This window comes from Labrus bergylta, chromosome 20 (genome assembly GCF_963930695.1).
Source record: "Labrus bergylta chromosome 20, fLabBer1.1, whole genome shotgun sequence".
Taxonomy (NCBI): domain Eukaryota; kingdom Metazoa; phylum Chordata; class Actinopteri; order Labriformes; family Labridae; genus Labrus; species Labrus bergylta.
In genome coordinates, this window is record NC_089214.1 from 6,675,600 (window position 1) to 6,694,476 (window position 18,877).

Sequence of the window (18,877 nt, forward strand, 5' to 3'; positions counted from 1 at the left end):
CAGAACTTGAAAAGAAGAAGTGAAAAAGAGGTCTCGGGGGGGGAGGGGGGGGGGGGGGGGGGGGGGGGGGGCAGAGCCAGGTGTGAGGGGATTTGAGGAGGACAGCGGAGAGATGGATGTTTTGGAGGAGTGTGGTGTGTCTCTGCTCTTGTGAGAGAAAAGAGTGTCCGCGTTCAGCTGCTCTCTGCAGGGTCGTGATCGTCTTAGCATCTGCCAGAATGCATAAATCAACATGACGAAAGGAAATAATCTGACAAAGTGCAGTGTGTGTGCAGGAATGTTCACCCCGTGTGTGTGCCGATATGCGAATGCGGGAGAGGTACCGTCTTAGTTACACCTGATTTAAGATTTACATCAAAGCTGTACCGCAGGGTTTTGCACATTTCTTTCGCCTAAGAGAACTTCAACTTCACTCCTCCATTTCCTCTTCATCAGGTTTTATAATTCCTATCAACCCTCGTCCTGCAAACAGGGCACGAGGAAGGCTTCAGCTCCTGACATATGGAAGCCATTTCCCTTCACGTGGCCTCGCTTAAACCAGCCAGCTCCTCTTTAAGACATTGCATGTTTACACGGGGCGGTCTGTGGATCTTAAACTGTCGTCCCTTTTCACCGGATGCATATACACTTGCCAAGAGTAAATATGCCCAGAAACCATTCTGAGGTTTCATATAAGGGTGTGTGTTCATGTTCAACTGGCCTTGAATCTTTGTTTGGAACACGGTTGTATCAACACTAATAATTTTTCCGAATGAAAGCTGGAGTAGAAACACACAGTTGCGGTGGAGGTCGATGACTTAATGTAGGACAGAAGGTATCATTGTGGTGAGGCCTGGTTGGACCTGCTGGTATTGACACAGCGGTCTGCTAAAAACAGGAACCGTGCTTTGCGAAATCGTTTTAGCTCAAGCATGAAATGGTCGCACATGACTTGAAATGAAAATTTCTTGATGTGTGCTTTACAGAAGGGCACAGGAAATTGCTGAGTCCAAATCCAATAATCCAGCAACTGTGAATACTCAAAGACCCCAAAAAAAATCCAGCCATAGCTGCTTGAGTGGTCCAAGAAGGAGATTTAAAAACGAAAAGACAGAAAAACTGAGAGTCACGATACCAACCATGTCCAGCATTTTTTATTCGCCTTTAATTAAAGCAACATTATGCAAGAATTGGTATCCAGTGTGACTTGGCATCACTACATTTTAAGAGGCAGTTCCTGCTCTCGCCTACGACTTAAAAGCCAGTCCAATGCTAACTCTTGGCCGCCCTCTTGCTAAGAAATTCTCTCTCTTTTTTTTTATCCCATAGCTGTTTCAGTGTGCGCTTGGTTCTCTTCCCTTTGCCATGAAGTCCATACTAGGGAAGTTTTTCATCAAGGCTTTCTGTGGTAAAGAACTCAGTCATCGGTGACGCGCTTTGAGTGTGGGCTAGTGCAAGCAAGGTGTAGAGAGCGAGCAGGGAGACAGGGAGGCGTGTGATTGGTTCATCAGATTGGTACCTCGTGGCAGACATTGTTCGAAGTTTTTACAGGCTTACAAACTGCTACAGATGTGGGATTTTCTTTGTTCCTTTTTCAGAGCACGAGTTATTCATTTCTGTCAGGACCTAAAGACCATTTCATTAGAAAATGACAAATCCTGCCTTTAAGTAATTTTGCCTTTCATTAGAAAACAACTAAAAAGTTACGTTTTAGAAATTATTTTGGAGCAAAAGATGAGCCAGTCCCAATGTTTTTGCTTCACTGGAACGATTCAGAACACTTCAAAAACTGTATATAAATTAAATGAACAGGAAGTAAAAGTAGAACAACGATACAAGTGCACAGGTTACACCAGTAGACTCGTCTTTCTCGACACATCGCAGATCTGGCCACAAGAGGCTGAGTTAGGAAAGAAGTCAGGTTTTCAAGACAGCGGGGGGAACAGTCAGGTCCTCTTCTGACCGTGGGGTTGACAGCATCACATACCCCCTCCAACTCTACCTCATCTCACCACCTCACAGAAACCCCCCCCCCTCCACCTCCCCCCTCAACCCACCCAGCCACAGTACAAGGCTGCCACCGCTCTGAAAGCCTAAACCAGAGAGGAGGAAGAGAGGGGCTCCTGACAGCGGAAACAGAAGCACTTTAAAGCTCCAAACCCTTTCACTGAGATCAAAGAGACACAGGAACAGAGCCAGCTGAGACCCAAGGAGAGAGGAGAGGGCGCCGAGACAAGGAGAGAGGAACATAACAGAGGCAGATAGATATATTCTCGATTCCTAATAAATCATAGGAAAAACACTTTTAAAAGTTTTGTCACTGGAGCATGTACCAGTGACTTCATTTTCCATGTTGGTAATGACAATTACAGCAGCTGTAAAAAAAAACTGAACTCTTTTTAATTTCAGATCCAGCTTGCCTTTTGAAACCAGAGTCCTCAAGGTCAGGCTACAGGATTTGACTGAAAGAAGTGAAATAGCATCACTTATCGGTTTGCAAACTCCGGCTTTGTAGCCTCGTGTTTACCACCAACTTGACTTTTTTTGAACAAGAAGCAAGCACAATGAAGGAGATGGTGGACACTCATTACTACATCTTTATTCTAGTCGACAGGGTTCCTCCAACTTGTCCATTACAGGCGCCATATCCTCCTTAATCGATGGTTTTATTCTAAGTAGCACGATTATTTTCAATATGAACACCATTCTGTGTTGGAGACAACTTGAAACTACAGATGTAGACCGTGCTCTTGTAGAGAAAAATGTATATTGTGGTTTTAAATCAGGAGGGATTGGGTCATTTCCTCATCTGGTTTGCATGCAGTTGGACGTCTTTTAGCATCCTGTTGAGTCGCCCCTGCTGGCCATTAGGAAGGGCAGGTTTGTGATGCTCGTGCATTACTTTTATTTTTGAAACAAAGAGATTATTTCCACATCTTAATTACACATAATGGCCTTCTACTTTGTTAAAAATGACATAATGTGTCCATAAAACATGATTATCAAATTAAGATTTTGTAACTACTTCAGGGTAATATTTTCTTTTGATCCCAATTGGAGCTTTTTGAAGATACTCCAAAGTGGAATTATGATGGAATTTCAATGGAAAAGGATTTAATAAATGCTGACATATGCCTGACATGTCATAAATCTTTTGCAAACATGGCATTGGCAAATAAAATGGCCATTACAATGAAGGACTTTCAATAGTGCGTTGATCATTGGCTGTTCAGGACAGGACTGTTGAGCCTCGATGGATATTTCACATAGTTGTCGGCCTACATTAGAGGTAGTAACAGAGGCGGGACATTCCCCACAGCCACTCCCCCACTTTAGATACTGTCCTCAAAATAGCCCCAAAATAAACATAACAAAAAAAGATTGCAAAGAACAGTAAACGTGTGAGAGAGCGCATCTGAGTGTGTGTGATTGTTAATCTCTTGTTTTCATGTGACACCTATTGTTCTTTTGCAACGCCCTAACGCAGTGTAAACTCCCCTCACACACTGGGACACCAACATTATGCAGTGGCAGGGTTCAAAGTATGAGTACAAAGGCAAAGTGACGGCACAGCTTCATTGCAGCGCCGCGGCGGACTCTAAATGTATAAACAGCTGATGGCTAGAGAGAAATGTTTCCGCCTGAAAAGCAGGGTCGAAACAAGGAAGTTCAGAACTGGTGCTAATCTTGCCATCATGCTGGTTTTGTGAGTTCATGAGTAGAGATAAGTAAAACAACAAAAACAAACTGTAATGCCAGATTATATTCAGAAGAATCGAGTATGTTTCCGTGATAAACAGAGATAACGAAGCGTTCCCATTTTTTTTTTTAAATCAGTGCCAGCTGTGATAGTTTTTTTCACCATCACATCCAAAGTTCCCACTCTCTTCTTCTTCTTCTTCTTCTTCTTCTTTTGTCCCTCCTGGCTGGACGGAGCAGACCGTAGGCCTGGTCTGGTCTGGCCTGGTCTAGCCTGGCACGGTGAGGTTGCCAAGCTTTCTGGGTAACTATGTCCCCCTGGAGCTGCGAGGTCTCTGTGTGACCCTCTGACATCAAAGGGTCCGGGGCTGGGTTCAGGAGGGCGGGGATGGCTTTCTATTCATGGTCACATCAAGCAGGATTCCCTCTCTGTGGGACACTTCTGGAGGCGTGCCAGACATTCCCATACAGTGCACAGTCACCACACACACACACACACACACACACACACTCGCTGTCCAGTTGACTACACAGCGCTCACTTTCAGTCTCTTGTCCCCCCCCCCCCCCTCCCCTTTTTTCACTCACATTTGTCTACATATAAACAGCAGAAGAAGCACACATACACACTTGTCCTAACAGTGCGATTCAGAGTACCTCTCTGTGGGCACGTATCATTTCCACCCCACTGCAGTGATAACATGTGTTTATCAACACGGTGCAGCATAGTGTGACACGCTGAACTCAAAACAAACGGGTGCAGGTGACGGAGGATCTGGTTATAGGTCATGACCCCGCTGAAGGCGTGTCATTAGAACGGAAACGCTTCTTATTTTAGATCAAGGCGGCGCAGCACTCGATCGATCAGAAATACAAGCGTTTTGAAATGTTACATGTTTGTGCTTGTTTGAGGTTAAGGTTTAGTCAAGTTTACATCTGGCACACAGCGGGGGTATTTTTGTTTTCACAGGCTGTTCTCGCCTTTTTTTCTCCCCACTCCGCAATTAAACGTAATTTCGCCCATTGAGATAAGAATGTCTACCAAAACAAATCAGCAGAGAACCAAGCACGAAAAATTTAAACTTGAAAGTCAAATTGCACAAAATGAGCTTTGCCTTTTTTTCCCCCCGTAATTTCAAGGAAGGGGGGGCTGGAATCAGGGAACAATCATGAGACCAACACAAAAAAAAACAAAAAAAACACACAAGAAAGATTTTCTTGTTCCCTTTCTTGATTTTTCCCCTTTTTCAAACACTTTAGCATGAAGCGTTCTCCTTCATCTCCATTTGCCTGATTGCCCTTCCCTTTTCTTTTCTTTCTTTTTTTTTCTAAAAGTGAGCACAGGTGGAATTAGCAGCCGTTCTCGGTCGGTGTTTTGACTTCCTCTGGCATGCCGCGGGCTACAGAGAAGACAGGAAGGGGACTCCTGGGTGTTGAAGTGTTAAACTTGTGAAAACAGGGAGGAAGCACATCTATCTTTCCTTTTCCTCTCAAGTAACGTCTCGATGGCCCCGATGCCTTTACACAAACACCCAGCTGACGCCTGCAGCAAAACAGGAGGTTCAGGTTCCACACACCCCAACAAATCCGCTACTCCTGACAAGTCAGGTAATGAGTGTGTGTGTGTCCCAGGTGAGGTAGTGCGAGTGTGGCCCAGGGCTGCGAGGAAACGGCGTGGATCCCCCTCAATTCAGCGCGTCACGCTGGGCGGATGAAATGAGTAGCCGCACGGATGGGCCCGAGCAAATCACAAACAATACACAGCGCTACAAGACAGCAGAGACACACTGCTGGAGATGGTTAATCCTTCAGACGGAGATCTGAGGTAAGAACAACAGAAAAAGAAAGAGAGGGGGGTCGGGAGGGAAAAAAAGAGGAGGAGGAGGAGGAGGGCTGAGACACAGAGGAGGGAGAAAAGGAGCATCAGGTACAAGACACAAATATATGTTTCTCTTCAGAGCTGAAATTCTCCTTCCCAGAGTGAAATCCATCACGTTTCCTTAATACATACTTCTTTTTCGAGGGAAAAGGAAAGAAACAGAAGAAAGGCAAGTGCTGGTGGGAAAGTGAACAGACACAGCCTACTTTATTCTCGCCATTTCATCCATCTTGCTGAACTAATAAAATGTCAAGTGGAGTTCCTTGATATTTAATCATGAAGGGGCCGAGTGCGTGGTGGTGCTGAGCTCAGGCTTGCAGAAAACTAAACACAGACTTGTGTAAAAAAAAAAAAAAAAAAAATTGGATTTAACCAAAAGAGGATGTTTCAACGACCTGCTGTGTAAGAGAAATGAGCGAGAGGATACTTCTGATACTCTGTCAGGTTTCTCAGTTTAATCCATTCAAATCAACTTTTTTCTAATGTCGTAGGACTCACTCGCAGAGAGACGTCAGAGAGCGTGCTTCCTTCTTACAAATGCAGTCTCACCCTGCAGCTGCGTGCATGAGTGCACATTTAAGAAGCTCCCACTGGACACATCACAAGACGACCCCTCCCGAAGAAAGAAAGAGAAGTGAAGCATCATGGGATACAGAGGTGGCAAATGTTTCTGTTTTGCTCAGTCAAAACTAAAAAGTAACATTAAGCTTGATATATATTTAATTGTAATGGATACCATATCTGATATAGGAGATAATAAAGAGCAGAGAGGACAGAATATATTCATGTATTTCATTTTTTATTGTTGAGTTAAGGGAAAAGGAGTGTTCACTTCTTTGGATTTTTCTGATAGAGAAAAAACGGAGGAGTGGAGAAGCTATAAAAAAGGGTTAAACTGAGTAAAACTTCAAATGTGTTCTTATACTGAAGGCCTTTTAAACATGTGGAAATACTTCATTTGTTGCATTTCACTTTTGTGAATCATACAATGAAGGCTCGACTCGGAGAGATGGAAGCCAAAGTAGCAAAGGAGGAAAAGAGGGGGGGGGGGGGGGAGAGAGAGAGAGAGAGAGAGAGGACGGAAAATGAGGAGAGAGTTGGAGAGGATTTATGAGCCTGTTCCCTCGGTCTCGTTACTTGCTGTAACTGGCCCCCAGAGTGGGATGGCGGGGTCCGGAGCCCTCAGCTCGCAGATCAGAGTAATGGAAAATCCACGTTTCTACACGGCTGCAGAGAGACATCTGCAGGGCACAGACTGAGGCAAATACAGTGAAATAAAAATATATATTTTTTAAACATACTCTCATTTCTGAACAGTCTTGTGCATTATGTAAGGTGTAAAATGAAATATCCTGTGATTGCAGAAATATGTAATCTACAGCTTAAAGTGCGATTAGTAAAGCAGACGTCGGGATAGCGGTTTTAGCCTCAGGATGTAAAAGTCAGTACGAGGCGGCGTGTTGCCGGTGCTGGAATATCTCGACACTCTGCTGCTGTTCTGTAGGAGGGTCTCTTACAAAGTCAATTAAGAACCGGCACGGCTCATAAAAGTGACAGTCAGCCACACCCATCAAGTACACCATGTGCTCTTAAAGAGAGGAATACACATCCTTCAAACTGAAGGATTCTCTAGCTTTTAAAGATCATCAGAGCAGAATATTTGGATTGAAGAGAAGAACAGATTTGACAAATTAAAAAGTCTACCTCTAATAAATAATCACCAACTATTACTGAGATTATTTCAGCGTATTATTAAAAACAAAAAGCAGAATAATGTTCAGTTTTAGCTGCTCTATTGGGAGGATTTATTCATTTTCTTTGGCGCATATTTTTATGAACTGAATATTTTCTGGGTATTGGTCCAGTGTGTCTTATTAAACAGTCACCTTGTGTTATGGGAAATTGTGATTTTCTATTTTTCCCCCGTTAGAATTTAAAAAAGTGAATTTAGTGAGGATAAACATAACAGTGCTGCACCCTGTTCATCGTTATTTCTAATTATTCAATCAAATCTGTGTTTTCCTGACTATGAATTATGAATTATTTAATAAAAGATAAGAAATTGTGCCTGCACTGAAAGAGAGTGACTAATAAAGATCTTTTTTTTAAAAAGGGAGGATATGAATGTTTATTTTTATTGGGTGTGTTCATTTTTTATCTAAGAGAAAATTAAATAATTAAAGAATAAAAAATGTGGTGATTCTTAAATGCTGGAAAAATATGTGTATGTGTGTTTTAGCTTGGATGCACAAGCAGACACACACACACACACACACACACACACACACAAGCACACACATATTAGCACGGAGCTGTTGGCACCTGCCTGTTATCTCTCCCCCTCAGACCTGGTTTTCCATTGTGCTCCATGGGAGACCTACAAATTGAGATCTCAAACATGAAGAGGGGGGTAAATGACTGGTGTGAAGAAAATCAAATCCGCTAATGTGTTACATGTGCAAATTCACAGGCCTCGTATCAGAGATTAATGTATTCCCCTTTTATCGAAAAATGTACATTTTACAAAAGGTATTCATAACCGACCCTTAAATTAAATTCACACCAGGACTAAACCTGCAGGACTCACAATGAGCGGAAATATCTGCTGAACAAATAGTACCACAGGATTTGCATGAATGAAGTGTTACATAAGGAATGATTTATTTGCTTTAGTTGAGATTATTTCATGAATACATCAGGTATATACCATGAAGCATTGTGCAGAAATAAATGCATGCGATATTTAGGAAGAAAGAGAGCAGCAGCATCATCAGCAGCAGGAGGAGCCGCCTCCGTGCAGGTAATCGTATCCTGGTGAGCAGAGTTTTGGAACATGTCTTAACACATCTCCACGGGTAACGACTCAACCCTTAAACCTTTACAGGCCTTGTCAAATATCTGCTGTGCCAACTCCTTTTTTTGTCTCTTTTTTCTAAAACCTGCAGGATCCATCATTCTCAAAAACACACAGGTGCCTTCAAAATACCACGGCCTGCACAGAAAAGAAAAAGACTACACTGCCCATTTAGGCTTCTCAAACGGGTGTATTACAAAAAAAATAGATATACTGTAACTTCAATCTGCCCACATTTCTGCTTAGGCATTTATCTCCTTTCTCTCTAAATCCTGAAATTGCTTCAGAAAAAAAAAAGAAGAGGGTGGGGGGCGGTGGTGGTGGTGGTGGGGGATACTTTCCGTTCTTCGCACATTTTCACAGAGTGGTGCACAACTTTCTTTCTTCCCTTTTTTTTTTTTTTTTTCTCCAGTGAAAATTGAAGAGGCTTTATGTCAAATGCGGCTAAAGCCAGCCTCTCCATATCAAACAACGCGGCGCGAAAATTACTGTGGCGATGATAAGGCTGCCAGATAGAGCGGGAGAGAGGAGAGCGAGGACGGGAGAGAGAGGAGGGAAAAAAAACTGAAAGGAAGTGACTCTACTCAATTATACTGCAAAATTGGTATGACTGAATATTTTTCATTCAGGTGACTGATAGTATCAGTGAAACTGCAATGCAGATAAATAAAGGAGCCTTCTGTCAAGAATAAACACCATTAATCATGAAGCCAGCGACTGCGTGACCGCCTGTCCCCCCGACTTACTCTATAGAGAAAGTATTAAAGACGGGGGGAGGAGGGGAGAGGCAGGGGGGGAGGGTGGAGCAGGGGAAGCAGTGACTGCAGCAGAGAGAGAGAGAGAGAGAGAGAGAGAGAGAGAGAGAGAGAGAGAGAGAGAGAGAGAGAGAGAGAGAGAGAAGAGAGAGAAAGAGAGAGAGAGCGGTGACCTATGAAGTCACACAGAATGGGTTTTGGACAGTTGGAGAGGAGGATGAAAAAGTGGCCTTCGCCTCACCGGCGTGCGTCTCGGTGACAGCCGCCATATCAGGACAGAAATTATCAGATGAGATTATGAAACAATCATCAATTCTTTATGTTATTTATGGCTCCACTTCACATTCACACGTTTGGGTCTAGACGATATTCAAATGGGAATATTAAACGGGAATTCACAAGCAGGCTGTGAATTTTTTTTATTTATTTTTTTTACCACAGAGGATCTGAAAAAAGTGATCATGTTTTCAAGATATTAAGTTAGAAACTCAGACTGGAAAGTGGAAACAATTAGTTCAAAATGACGATGAAACTTTGGTTTGGAAATAGCAGTAAGGCCTTCACTTTCCAGAACAGAAATTCCCACTATAAGTAGATGTTGAAGAAGCTGAAAACTGTCGACCATGTAGCAGGAAAAGCTACAAAGTCAGACTAACGCGCGGTTCAAGTCTGCACAAATGATAATGAAGTTTGGCTTGCGACAGAATATCAAATATCAAACGGAGCCGTGACACATTCAACTCACAGGGTAAACAGATATTGATGAAGCTGCACAAAACTGTTCTCCTCCAGCGTCTATAAAAGCTGCACTAGACCCTTTTGTCTTTCTATTGTTTAGCATTATGCGTGTGTGTTGTTGTGTGTATGTGTGTGTGTTGTTGTGTGTGTGTGTGTGTATGTGTGTGTGTTGTTGTGTGTTTGTGTGTGTGTTGCAATGCTCGGCCTCGTCCCATCTGGAAGGAGGTGTTGAGATAAGACCCTGGTCTTTATGCTAAGCAACACGCTGCTCCTCTATGCCCAGATTGGGCGCTCTGACAACAGTTTATGTAAATTACAAAACAACACAGCGCACATCTTTAAAAAGAGGGGGGGGGGGGGGGCTGTTCTGCTCCAAAGGGAGAGGACACTGAGGGAGACGCAAGAGTAAAGAGTCAGTGTGTGAAAATCATGGGATGGGATATTCGTGAGAATCTCAAGTGTCTTAAAAAAATAAAACGAGGTGATTCACTCCGTTTCTTTTTTTTTTTTTTTTCAAAACAGCAACGACTCAAACGGGCGTTTACTCAATTAACTCCTTCCTGCTTCATCATTTCAAACCGAGGCTGTGCTGCGATGACAGAGACGCGCTGCACTTCTCCCCTGGTACCTCCAGAAAAAAAAAAAAAAACCTTCCAGTCAGGCTGAGCCCGCAGCTGAACAAACACACTCCTGAATGAAATAACCACACAGGCCGGGGAGACGGAAACACACCCTCGAAAAGAAAAAAAAACACCCCCACCTGAACTCACACAGTCTTTATTCACAAGTCTCACTCAGATGTTTTCTTTTTCAGGCATCATTTCAGCGTCACATTTTGTATTTCTCTGAATCCATTAAAACATCCTTTATTTGTAGAATGAAAAAAACTGTTTCCTGTGAATGAAAAGCTCCCGACCTAGATTTCAAAAATAGAGAAAAGTTTCTAAATTAGCACTTTATTATACTACATTAGTACTGTATGGTTTATAGAACTTGCAGGTCAGAATATGTATTTATATTTTACTGAACTTTACTCCATATAATTAAAATGTTTGCATGTAAAATAAAAAAATGCATCAAAAATCCACTAACAACTTTAAAACAATCCCTTAAAGTCAAAACTCAGGGCATTTTTTCCCACTAAACCTTTTCTAGTTCATTCCATCTTTATAACTAGAACACATGTTTAGTTAAATTTTTTAATCAAATAAAAAAAAAAACCTTAAAGTCAAAGTTTAGGGCAACCGTAACCACAACATCAAACTGACAGCAGAGCCTGACAGGCGACGCGCAGGGCACCTTTAGTCACCAATCCTCCAACTAACGACCCCTGAGAGTTCTTTCTTTTTGGTTTTCATCTTTATAAACTCCTAAATGGACTCCGTCAGTCTCTCTAATTCTTTCCTAAATCAACATACGGTAACATCGCAGAAAGGTTGTGAGTCAATTGCTTTTCCTGTAGGAATGTTTTGTTGTTTTAGCGGCTCCATTCACAGCACGAGGGCCCGGGGACTCCAGAGCAAACTGCGACGCTGATAATTGACTTGTGACGAATACCTCTGTTTGTTCTCAGCCGTCTCCGGGTGACCGAGAGCAGGCGCTGAGCCGCATGAGAGGCCTATTTTGTTTAGCTGTGTACCGTGGTCAGGCAATAAAGCTCGACTGAAAGGAGCGGCCTCTACTCTCGGACCCCCGAACTCCCCCCCCTAAACTCCCATTAAGCCACTCCTGCACAATGGTGGTGGCAGAGGGGACCAGAGCCCCCCGCAGAGAGCCGGCTCTTCACCGATCAATGTGTTTATTTAAGCAGGAAGCATCTTCTCAGGGGCAGGAAGGGGTCTCTCTCTTTTTTGGTGATTAGCTATTTCTCGACCCGAGGAAAGAGAGCTAGTTTCAGTTTCAGGTCTTTTGCTGGTTCTGGATTTAAACAGAACTTAATATTACATTAGGAAGTTACTAATCTCTGACGAACTTCATTTGTTTCATTTCAAACTTGAAACTCTTCCCCACTCTTATTACGAGTTCCTGAGTAGAGCAAGCAGCCAACAAGAGGGGACCCCCACCCCTCCCCCTGACCCTCAGGCTTTAATATTGAATGGCACATTGGTACCTTCCCCACAAGAATTCATAAACTAAACGATTAGCCTCTGTCTGTAATTGCATGCTCCCTCGCCTAATAGGGGAGGTGAGGTTAGGAGGGGGAAAAAACAAAGGACAGTTAATTTGTGATTTCCTCTGCTCATTTGAAGGCAAATTAAGTGTCAAACAGCTAATACAGAGCATATTTCATTTTATGAGCTTTTAATTTAATTCTACTGCCTCATATCGCTGGAGCCCGTTAGCTGCGCCATGTACGCCCCGCTTCCTCGTCTGAAAACGGGGGCCATAAATAAACATGTTTCAATTAGGCCCTTCACTGTAATAGGATATGATTCTGCTCATTTGCAACGTATGGATGGTGGATGTGTCATTGCAGACGGAGAGGAAACAAGCTGCCGGGCGTTTGCTGTGTGTGTGTGTTTTTTTTTTTTTTTTCTCCGGCCACGGATGCCCAGTGGTGACTGGCTTGTGTGCGCGGCGGGGGGAAAGCTGGCTGGATTGATGGAAGCGCCGCAGGGGCAACCCAAGTGTAATTACAGGCCGTAATGAGAGGCTGCATGGGGAAGTACCGCAATAATAGTCCCTGTGTACTTAGGCATATCTTTGAGAGGGCTAATAACGATTAATTCTGCTCACCGAGGAGAACTTGTCTTAAAACAATCCAATATTTCTCCATAAGCTGCCTCTTTTCCATTTCCCTGAAGCGACATCTGCGCGTCGACTGCCTCTATTTGCTCCGGCTCGCTACAAGCAGCATTGCAGAGCAGAATGCATCACTTTAAGTCGTCAATGAAGTTTACTCTTTGGCTGCAGCAGGAAACTTCCTCGACTTTATTTTGCATAAAGCTGAACCCGAAAGTGTAATTAACTCTAATTTGCCGTCAGGTAGTCAAACCCTGCTGCCGTAATACGGAAAATGACGGATGTCTTTTGTCATTGAGGACTTTTGTTTTTTTCAAATCAAGCAGGCCGTGTTACTTTCTCTCTTCTCCATCTATCCCACTGTCTCAACCCGTCCAGACGGCTGCTCGACATCAAGAATCTGGTTCTGCTCAAGGTTTCTGCCGGTTTAAAGAAAGATGTTTTTTTTCTTGCTTTCTCATGACTGATGCATATTTGGTACATTTAAATAATATTATAAGGAGTACAGTCGAGACCTGCTCTTCAAGTCAAGTGACATAAGAGCACTTTTTTTTGTGATCTGGCAATTTGAGAAATAAAATGAGGTTGAAATACGATGGAGTGTAGCTTCCTGGGACGAAGAAGTTGTTCTGCATGAGGCTCACTTAAGTTCAGAGATAACGTGTGCAACAGTTCACACACTCGATTTAAATACGTCTGGCCCCTAAACAGCTGTCTTATAATAATGACAAATAGTTTCCCTCAGCGCAGTGTGTCATATTAAACAGCTCGTTGCTTAATGGTTTGGATAAATAGGCCCTAAGTAGTAAAGCAGAGCACGGCGGTGTCTCTGCTGACAGCAAACCAAGCGCGCAGATAACTCCTGTCCGCACGGAGTGACTGAAGACACCGGCGCCGCGAAACTTCTCCCACCCTTAATTCAATTCCCTGGCTCCGTGTTGTCCCTCCTCCCCCGTCCTCATTTCCTTCAACCCCCTCCCTAACCTGTGCTCCACATCGTAGCAAAGCACCCCTGACGGATAACAAGCCAGGCTGTTTGTTCGCGCCTGTGTTGCCGGCGCGTGTTCGCCCCATTATCTCTGCATAAGCTAAATGCTAAATTATATTTGCCATTTTGTTTGCAGTGACACGGGACATCAATCACCTCCCTTTTTTATTTCCTCGCCTCTCTCCCCCTTGTCCCCCCCCCCCCTTCTGCTGCAGGAGATGAGGGGTTGAGAGGTAGGGTGGGCCGGAGGTGGGGTAGCGGAGAGAGTGAGGGGGGGGACATAAAAAATTCATTACGCTTAGTGGCACATCAGCAAGGGAGAGATATGACTCCTGAGGAGGAGAAGAGGGGGAGTTGATAATGATGAAGAATATCAAACATAATGCGGCCCAAGTAGCTGCCCCATCCAATTTGTCCCCGTCGCGCCGTGATCGCTTCCTCCGTGTCTGCGGTAAGGAAACAAGCTCCACAAGGACAATGACGCATCTCCTTGTGTTTTTTTTTTTTTTTTTTTACAGTTTGAACGCAAGAATACAAATAAAGCAGGGCACAAAAGAGACAAAAAGTATGATAGAAAGTAGCTCAAAGGGAGGAGATTTGTGCAACAGAGCGCTTTGAAGCACCATCATAGGCACGCCAGCGAAATTGGAGACTTTTGTTCTTCACCGTAATCACACGCTGGTGATTTTCCTTCGATGTCACTCAGGATGGTTAGCTCAAAAGCTGGTGTAAGTCACAGGTTGTGAGTCATATAAACGCAGCATATCTGACAATCTTTGTCATTTTACGGCATCCCATTTAAAAAAACAAATTAAGTACATTCAATTTCTCAAATGCGGAGGAACGTAAGGCGATATTTTAAAGTAAAACAGCATATTTGATAACCCATTAGCCCCTTATTACCCAACAGCTAACATGCTAACTTTAGCACATTCAACCACTTCCTTGAAAACAGAACATAAGCTAGGAGCGCTTGTAATGTTTCCAGAACGTACAAATTTAGCTAACATTAAAAATTCTGAAAATAAATGCCTTTCCTGTTTTATCATGTAATGCTACCAATCGGTAATATGAGTTTTAAACCGCGTCCAAGCTAATGCGGTTATGTAAGCTCGTAATTGGCTAGAGGCTAACGTTAGCTCTGGTCTGATAACAGGTCATTAAATATGTTGTTTAACTTCAAATATGGCCACATTTCGCTTTCATATTTCGACTTCCAACTTGCTGATCAATCAAGACGTGGAGTAAGATAATATATCAGAAATTATAAATGACACGACTGTAAAAGTGTCATTTCAACAGCACTTCACCATTAGCATGATTTCTAATGAAATTGGTCGCTGTATGAATACTTCCTTTTTCTATAAATGGCGACTTTTCTTTGCTTCATAGCTCATAGCCCATACATGCATGTGATTGGATAAGGCAGGCTGGTAACTTGTATACAGTTCATGTGTCAGGAGTCGGTGTGTGTCTGTCAGAATCGGGTAGATGTCAGCGGAGGAATCGCTTTCCCTCTCTTGACAGGGCTTGATCACTGCTCTTATGAGAGTCGCACGCTCCCAGGCTCCCCCCTCAACCCGCTCTCATTTCCACGTCTCTGACACGTGTTCATTTGCGTGTCTCTGACATGTGGATCATGTTGCTCGAGTACAGAGGCCGTGGCCTTTGATCCTGGAAGGTAACGAGAGGCACCCACAGCACCCACGAGGAGGACGCTCCACGCCCACAGGCGGAAGGAAGTTCAGGACGTTGATTTGTATCGCCGTTAGGATTCGGGAGCTCGTAAATGATTAGTGTGATGCAGCTGAATCCAGAAATATAAAGTAAAGAAGTTCCAATTAGTGCGTTCATGTGCCTGGTCTTTATTTGAGTATTTATTTCTTTGACAGCATTTTAAAACACACCTTCACTTCAACACAAATGTCTGTAACCAGCTTGTTTTCTTAAAGCACACTTGTTACTTTCGCTTTAAAGATTGCGTCTGTTTTTTTTCTGTTTTTTCAGCAGTTACCTTTTTTTTATCTAGTGGAGGAAAAAAGTATTTTACAAGGGCATCCTGCACGGCAAAGACAGAAGCATAAAAAGTTGTGACAAAGTTTTGACTGACAAATAAAAAATGACACCAAATTATGAATATGCAGGAACAAAGAGATGTGCATTTGCTGACCAAAATATCATCTATACTTTCTGATGATCTTCCAAGCTTGTGAAATAATCAAGTTTATGGAGGCTCTGTGGCTCATACCAAGATTTAGGAGCAAAAAACTGCATGTTTAAATCAAGACGACTTAAACCTAATGTCAATCTGTTCACCTTCAGCGACACTTGTAACATGACTAGATTATCATAAAAGGCGTATCAAGATGACACAGACAAGAGAGGGAAACTTAAGGAAGAAGTGCATGGTGTTTAGCGACCGACAGGAAGAATATCTAGAGCCCTTGATGAATGTGAATCCGCCAGCCTTACAGACGACATCAATCAGTGTGAGAGTTCATCATTATCAGGATGTTTAATTTGGGGCTTTTTGCCTTTATTTGATAGGACAGTGGATAGAGTAGGGAATCGGAGAGAGTGGGGAATGTTGTGCAGGAAAGGACCCCCAGGTTGGATTTGAACCCAGACCTTCTACCTAAGTACATGGAGCATAACCTAACCGCTAGGCCGTCTGCGCCCCTGAGGGCTGCTTTTTATTTTTCAGAGCCTGTACTTTTTCACTTCTATCAGTCTTCCTTCTTAAAGTATCTGTAAGTCTACTTTGATAAAGTAAAATGTGACCTTTTGTCACATCTGACTGAATGAAACGTGTTCTCAGCTATGATCAAAAGCAGTTTAATGAGAGTGTCCGTGTGTGTTTGAGAGAGACTTACACGTGAAGAGGGGGCACGGGGGAAGGCTCGTAGATGTAACGCCCCTGCGTATGTCTGTCATCGATTGGCACGGGTGGATGGAAGGTCGGGAAGAACTGTGGTGCATCTGTATGAAGACAGGAAGAGAAACATTTATATAAGACATGATTTTTTCATTTGCACTGCGCATGGCTCCTCTAAAACGTATTGTCAAGCGGATTCATTCCCCTCCTCAGCTAATCTAAACAGCAGCCGTAATGAAAGGCAGCGGTTGATGGCTATCTTTCAGCAGACCCACCCAAATTAGACCTCATTAAAAACGCTCAACTAAAAGCTGCACTGCTCCGAAATGTTCACTGAGGAAGTAAATGTCTCCAGGCTGATAGAACTGAAAATAAACTGTGATAAATAATCTGAAGAAATTAAGCCAAATGGCACGTTGCTCACCGTGTCAAACATTTTGAACAAAGGAAAACATATAAGTACAACCAAAGAGACGTACAAAATGAGAACAAAAACATCCTTTTTTCGCTTCAGTGTTTTGTCACAACTGCCAAAGAGAATTGCAAAGCTTTTTTCCCCCCCTGAAGATAAGGCATTAAAACATTTGCATAATGTGAGCTTCCAAGCCTTTTTCTATTTTTACCACCTAAATTGAACACTTTTGCTGCCACCACACTGGGTTCCTATATGTATAAACTCATCTCTCAACCTTTAACTGCACTCTGCAAAAAAGAAATCTTTAAAACCAAAGTTGGAATTTTGTGTTGCCACTCTGCAGCCATTGTTGGACAAGTTGTAACAAGCAAAGCATGCAGGGTAATGCTGCTCATGCGCTGCCTACCTGAGGGTCCAGTTGTGAAACAGAAATGGGTTAAAACTTGTACACAGGGATAGAAATAGCGAATGAACAACACACACAAGGCAACAAGTGAATACGTTCTCACTGAATTCTGTATGAACACATGTTTCTTTATTGCCTGCTGAGACCAGTGCCAAGTTGTGCATGAGCACCCTGAGGCAAAGCATGTGTCAACATCTGCATACCGTCATGCAGCAAGTCTCTGAGGCTGCTAGGTATGTGTTTTTTGCCTGTAAATATTTAGTCTTGTGTGCCAAGGGGGGGCAAATGTCCAACAGTGGGGTGCCCCACAGCTCAACAAGTGTTGGTCCATGCCAAAGGCAGCTGGGATGCTCAGCAGGTGTTGATCCCCCCCCAGCACCTCTCAGGTCTTTTTACCTCATCACTCATTTATTCATAGGTCTGATCACTGCCAGCATGAGCCAACACTTAAACAGTCAGATGTTTGTAATCCTACGTCATTAGATTGCAAGTCTTAAATGTGTACTCCAGAGACTTAGTAGTGTGGTTTCATTTTTGGGATTTGCTAAATCAAAAAAAAAAACTTAACAGTAAAAGTTGTATTTATATCGGTCTCAAAGTCTGAAACCAAGATACCAAAGTAGGCCTATTGTGAATTGAGTAATTTAAAAGATATATATTTTAAAATCTACATAGAGCCAGATACAACCTGAGCTGGTCAGATACCCTTTTAATCGACTTAATGCCGTTTCCGACTTTTAGTAGCCAAGTAGCCAATTCTGACTATGCCTCCAACCCCAGTCCGCTAAATAATAAACATTTTATTACTATTATTAAACCCAAAGACGTTGTAGGCTATATTAATTACCTATGGGTCTGCTGTGGTTGCTTTCATTGTTGTATGGTCTGGCTAAGTGCACTGAAGGAATCCAAACAAGCTAACTAACCAAAAACAAGTGGCTAGTGGCAGCCCAGATAGATGCCCCTCCTTACTCCCAGTGTGTAAAAGGATCAGACATAAAGTGCTTTATGTAGTGTTATTGTATGCACTGTTTTGTTTATCTTAAGCCTATTGAAAATGATAATCGCTGAACATTGCTAGCCTGTATTTGAGTAGGCTAATGTTGAATGCTAGCCCTCTAGCCCTAAAAATGTGGTTGCCAGTGGTAGCTATAACACCTTTTACGCTGTGTAAGCTACTGTTTCGGAGAAGTAGAAACTCTAAGTGGTTTTCTTGGTGCCCTATAAATTATGGTAACAGTTTGGTGCATTGACAACTGTACTCACATTACCAATTAAGCGCAGATCATGACAATAGCAGAAACGTATATTCCAAGTTTGATGCTCTTTTTGTTTTGTTTTTTCAACTTGGCACTTGTCAACATGGTACGAAATGTCCCAGGAGATTGACTGATTGACTGATTGGCTCTTCAGGTGAACAATCAAGTGAAAATACTCCAAAAACAAATTTTAAACACAGGTCATAGGTCACATTTTGTACTTTAACTTGTGAGTGAAAGTAGCAATAAAAGGTTTGAAACTCATAATTACTATTTACTTTGAATCATT

At 42.8% G+C, this 18,877-nt stretch overlaps 1 protein-coding gene across 1 annotated transcript in view; it reads right to left on the reverse strand.

The window, feature by feature from the left end:
• The window catches only part of gli3 (GLI family zinc finger 3), a 100,657-nt gene that overhangs the window by 30,589 nt on the left and 51,191 nt on the right, over positions 1–18,877 (reverse strand). Inside the window, exon 4 of the mRNA XM_020633683.3 lies at positions 16,507–16,612. Coding sequence (XP_020489339.2) covers positions 16,507–16,612 — 106 coding nt within the window. The remainder of the gene's footprint in view (positions 1–16,506; positions 16,613–18,877) is intronic.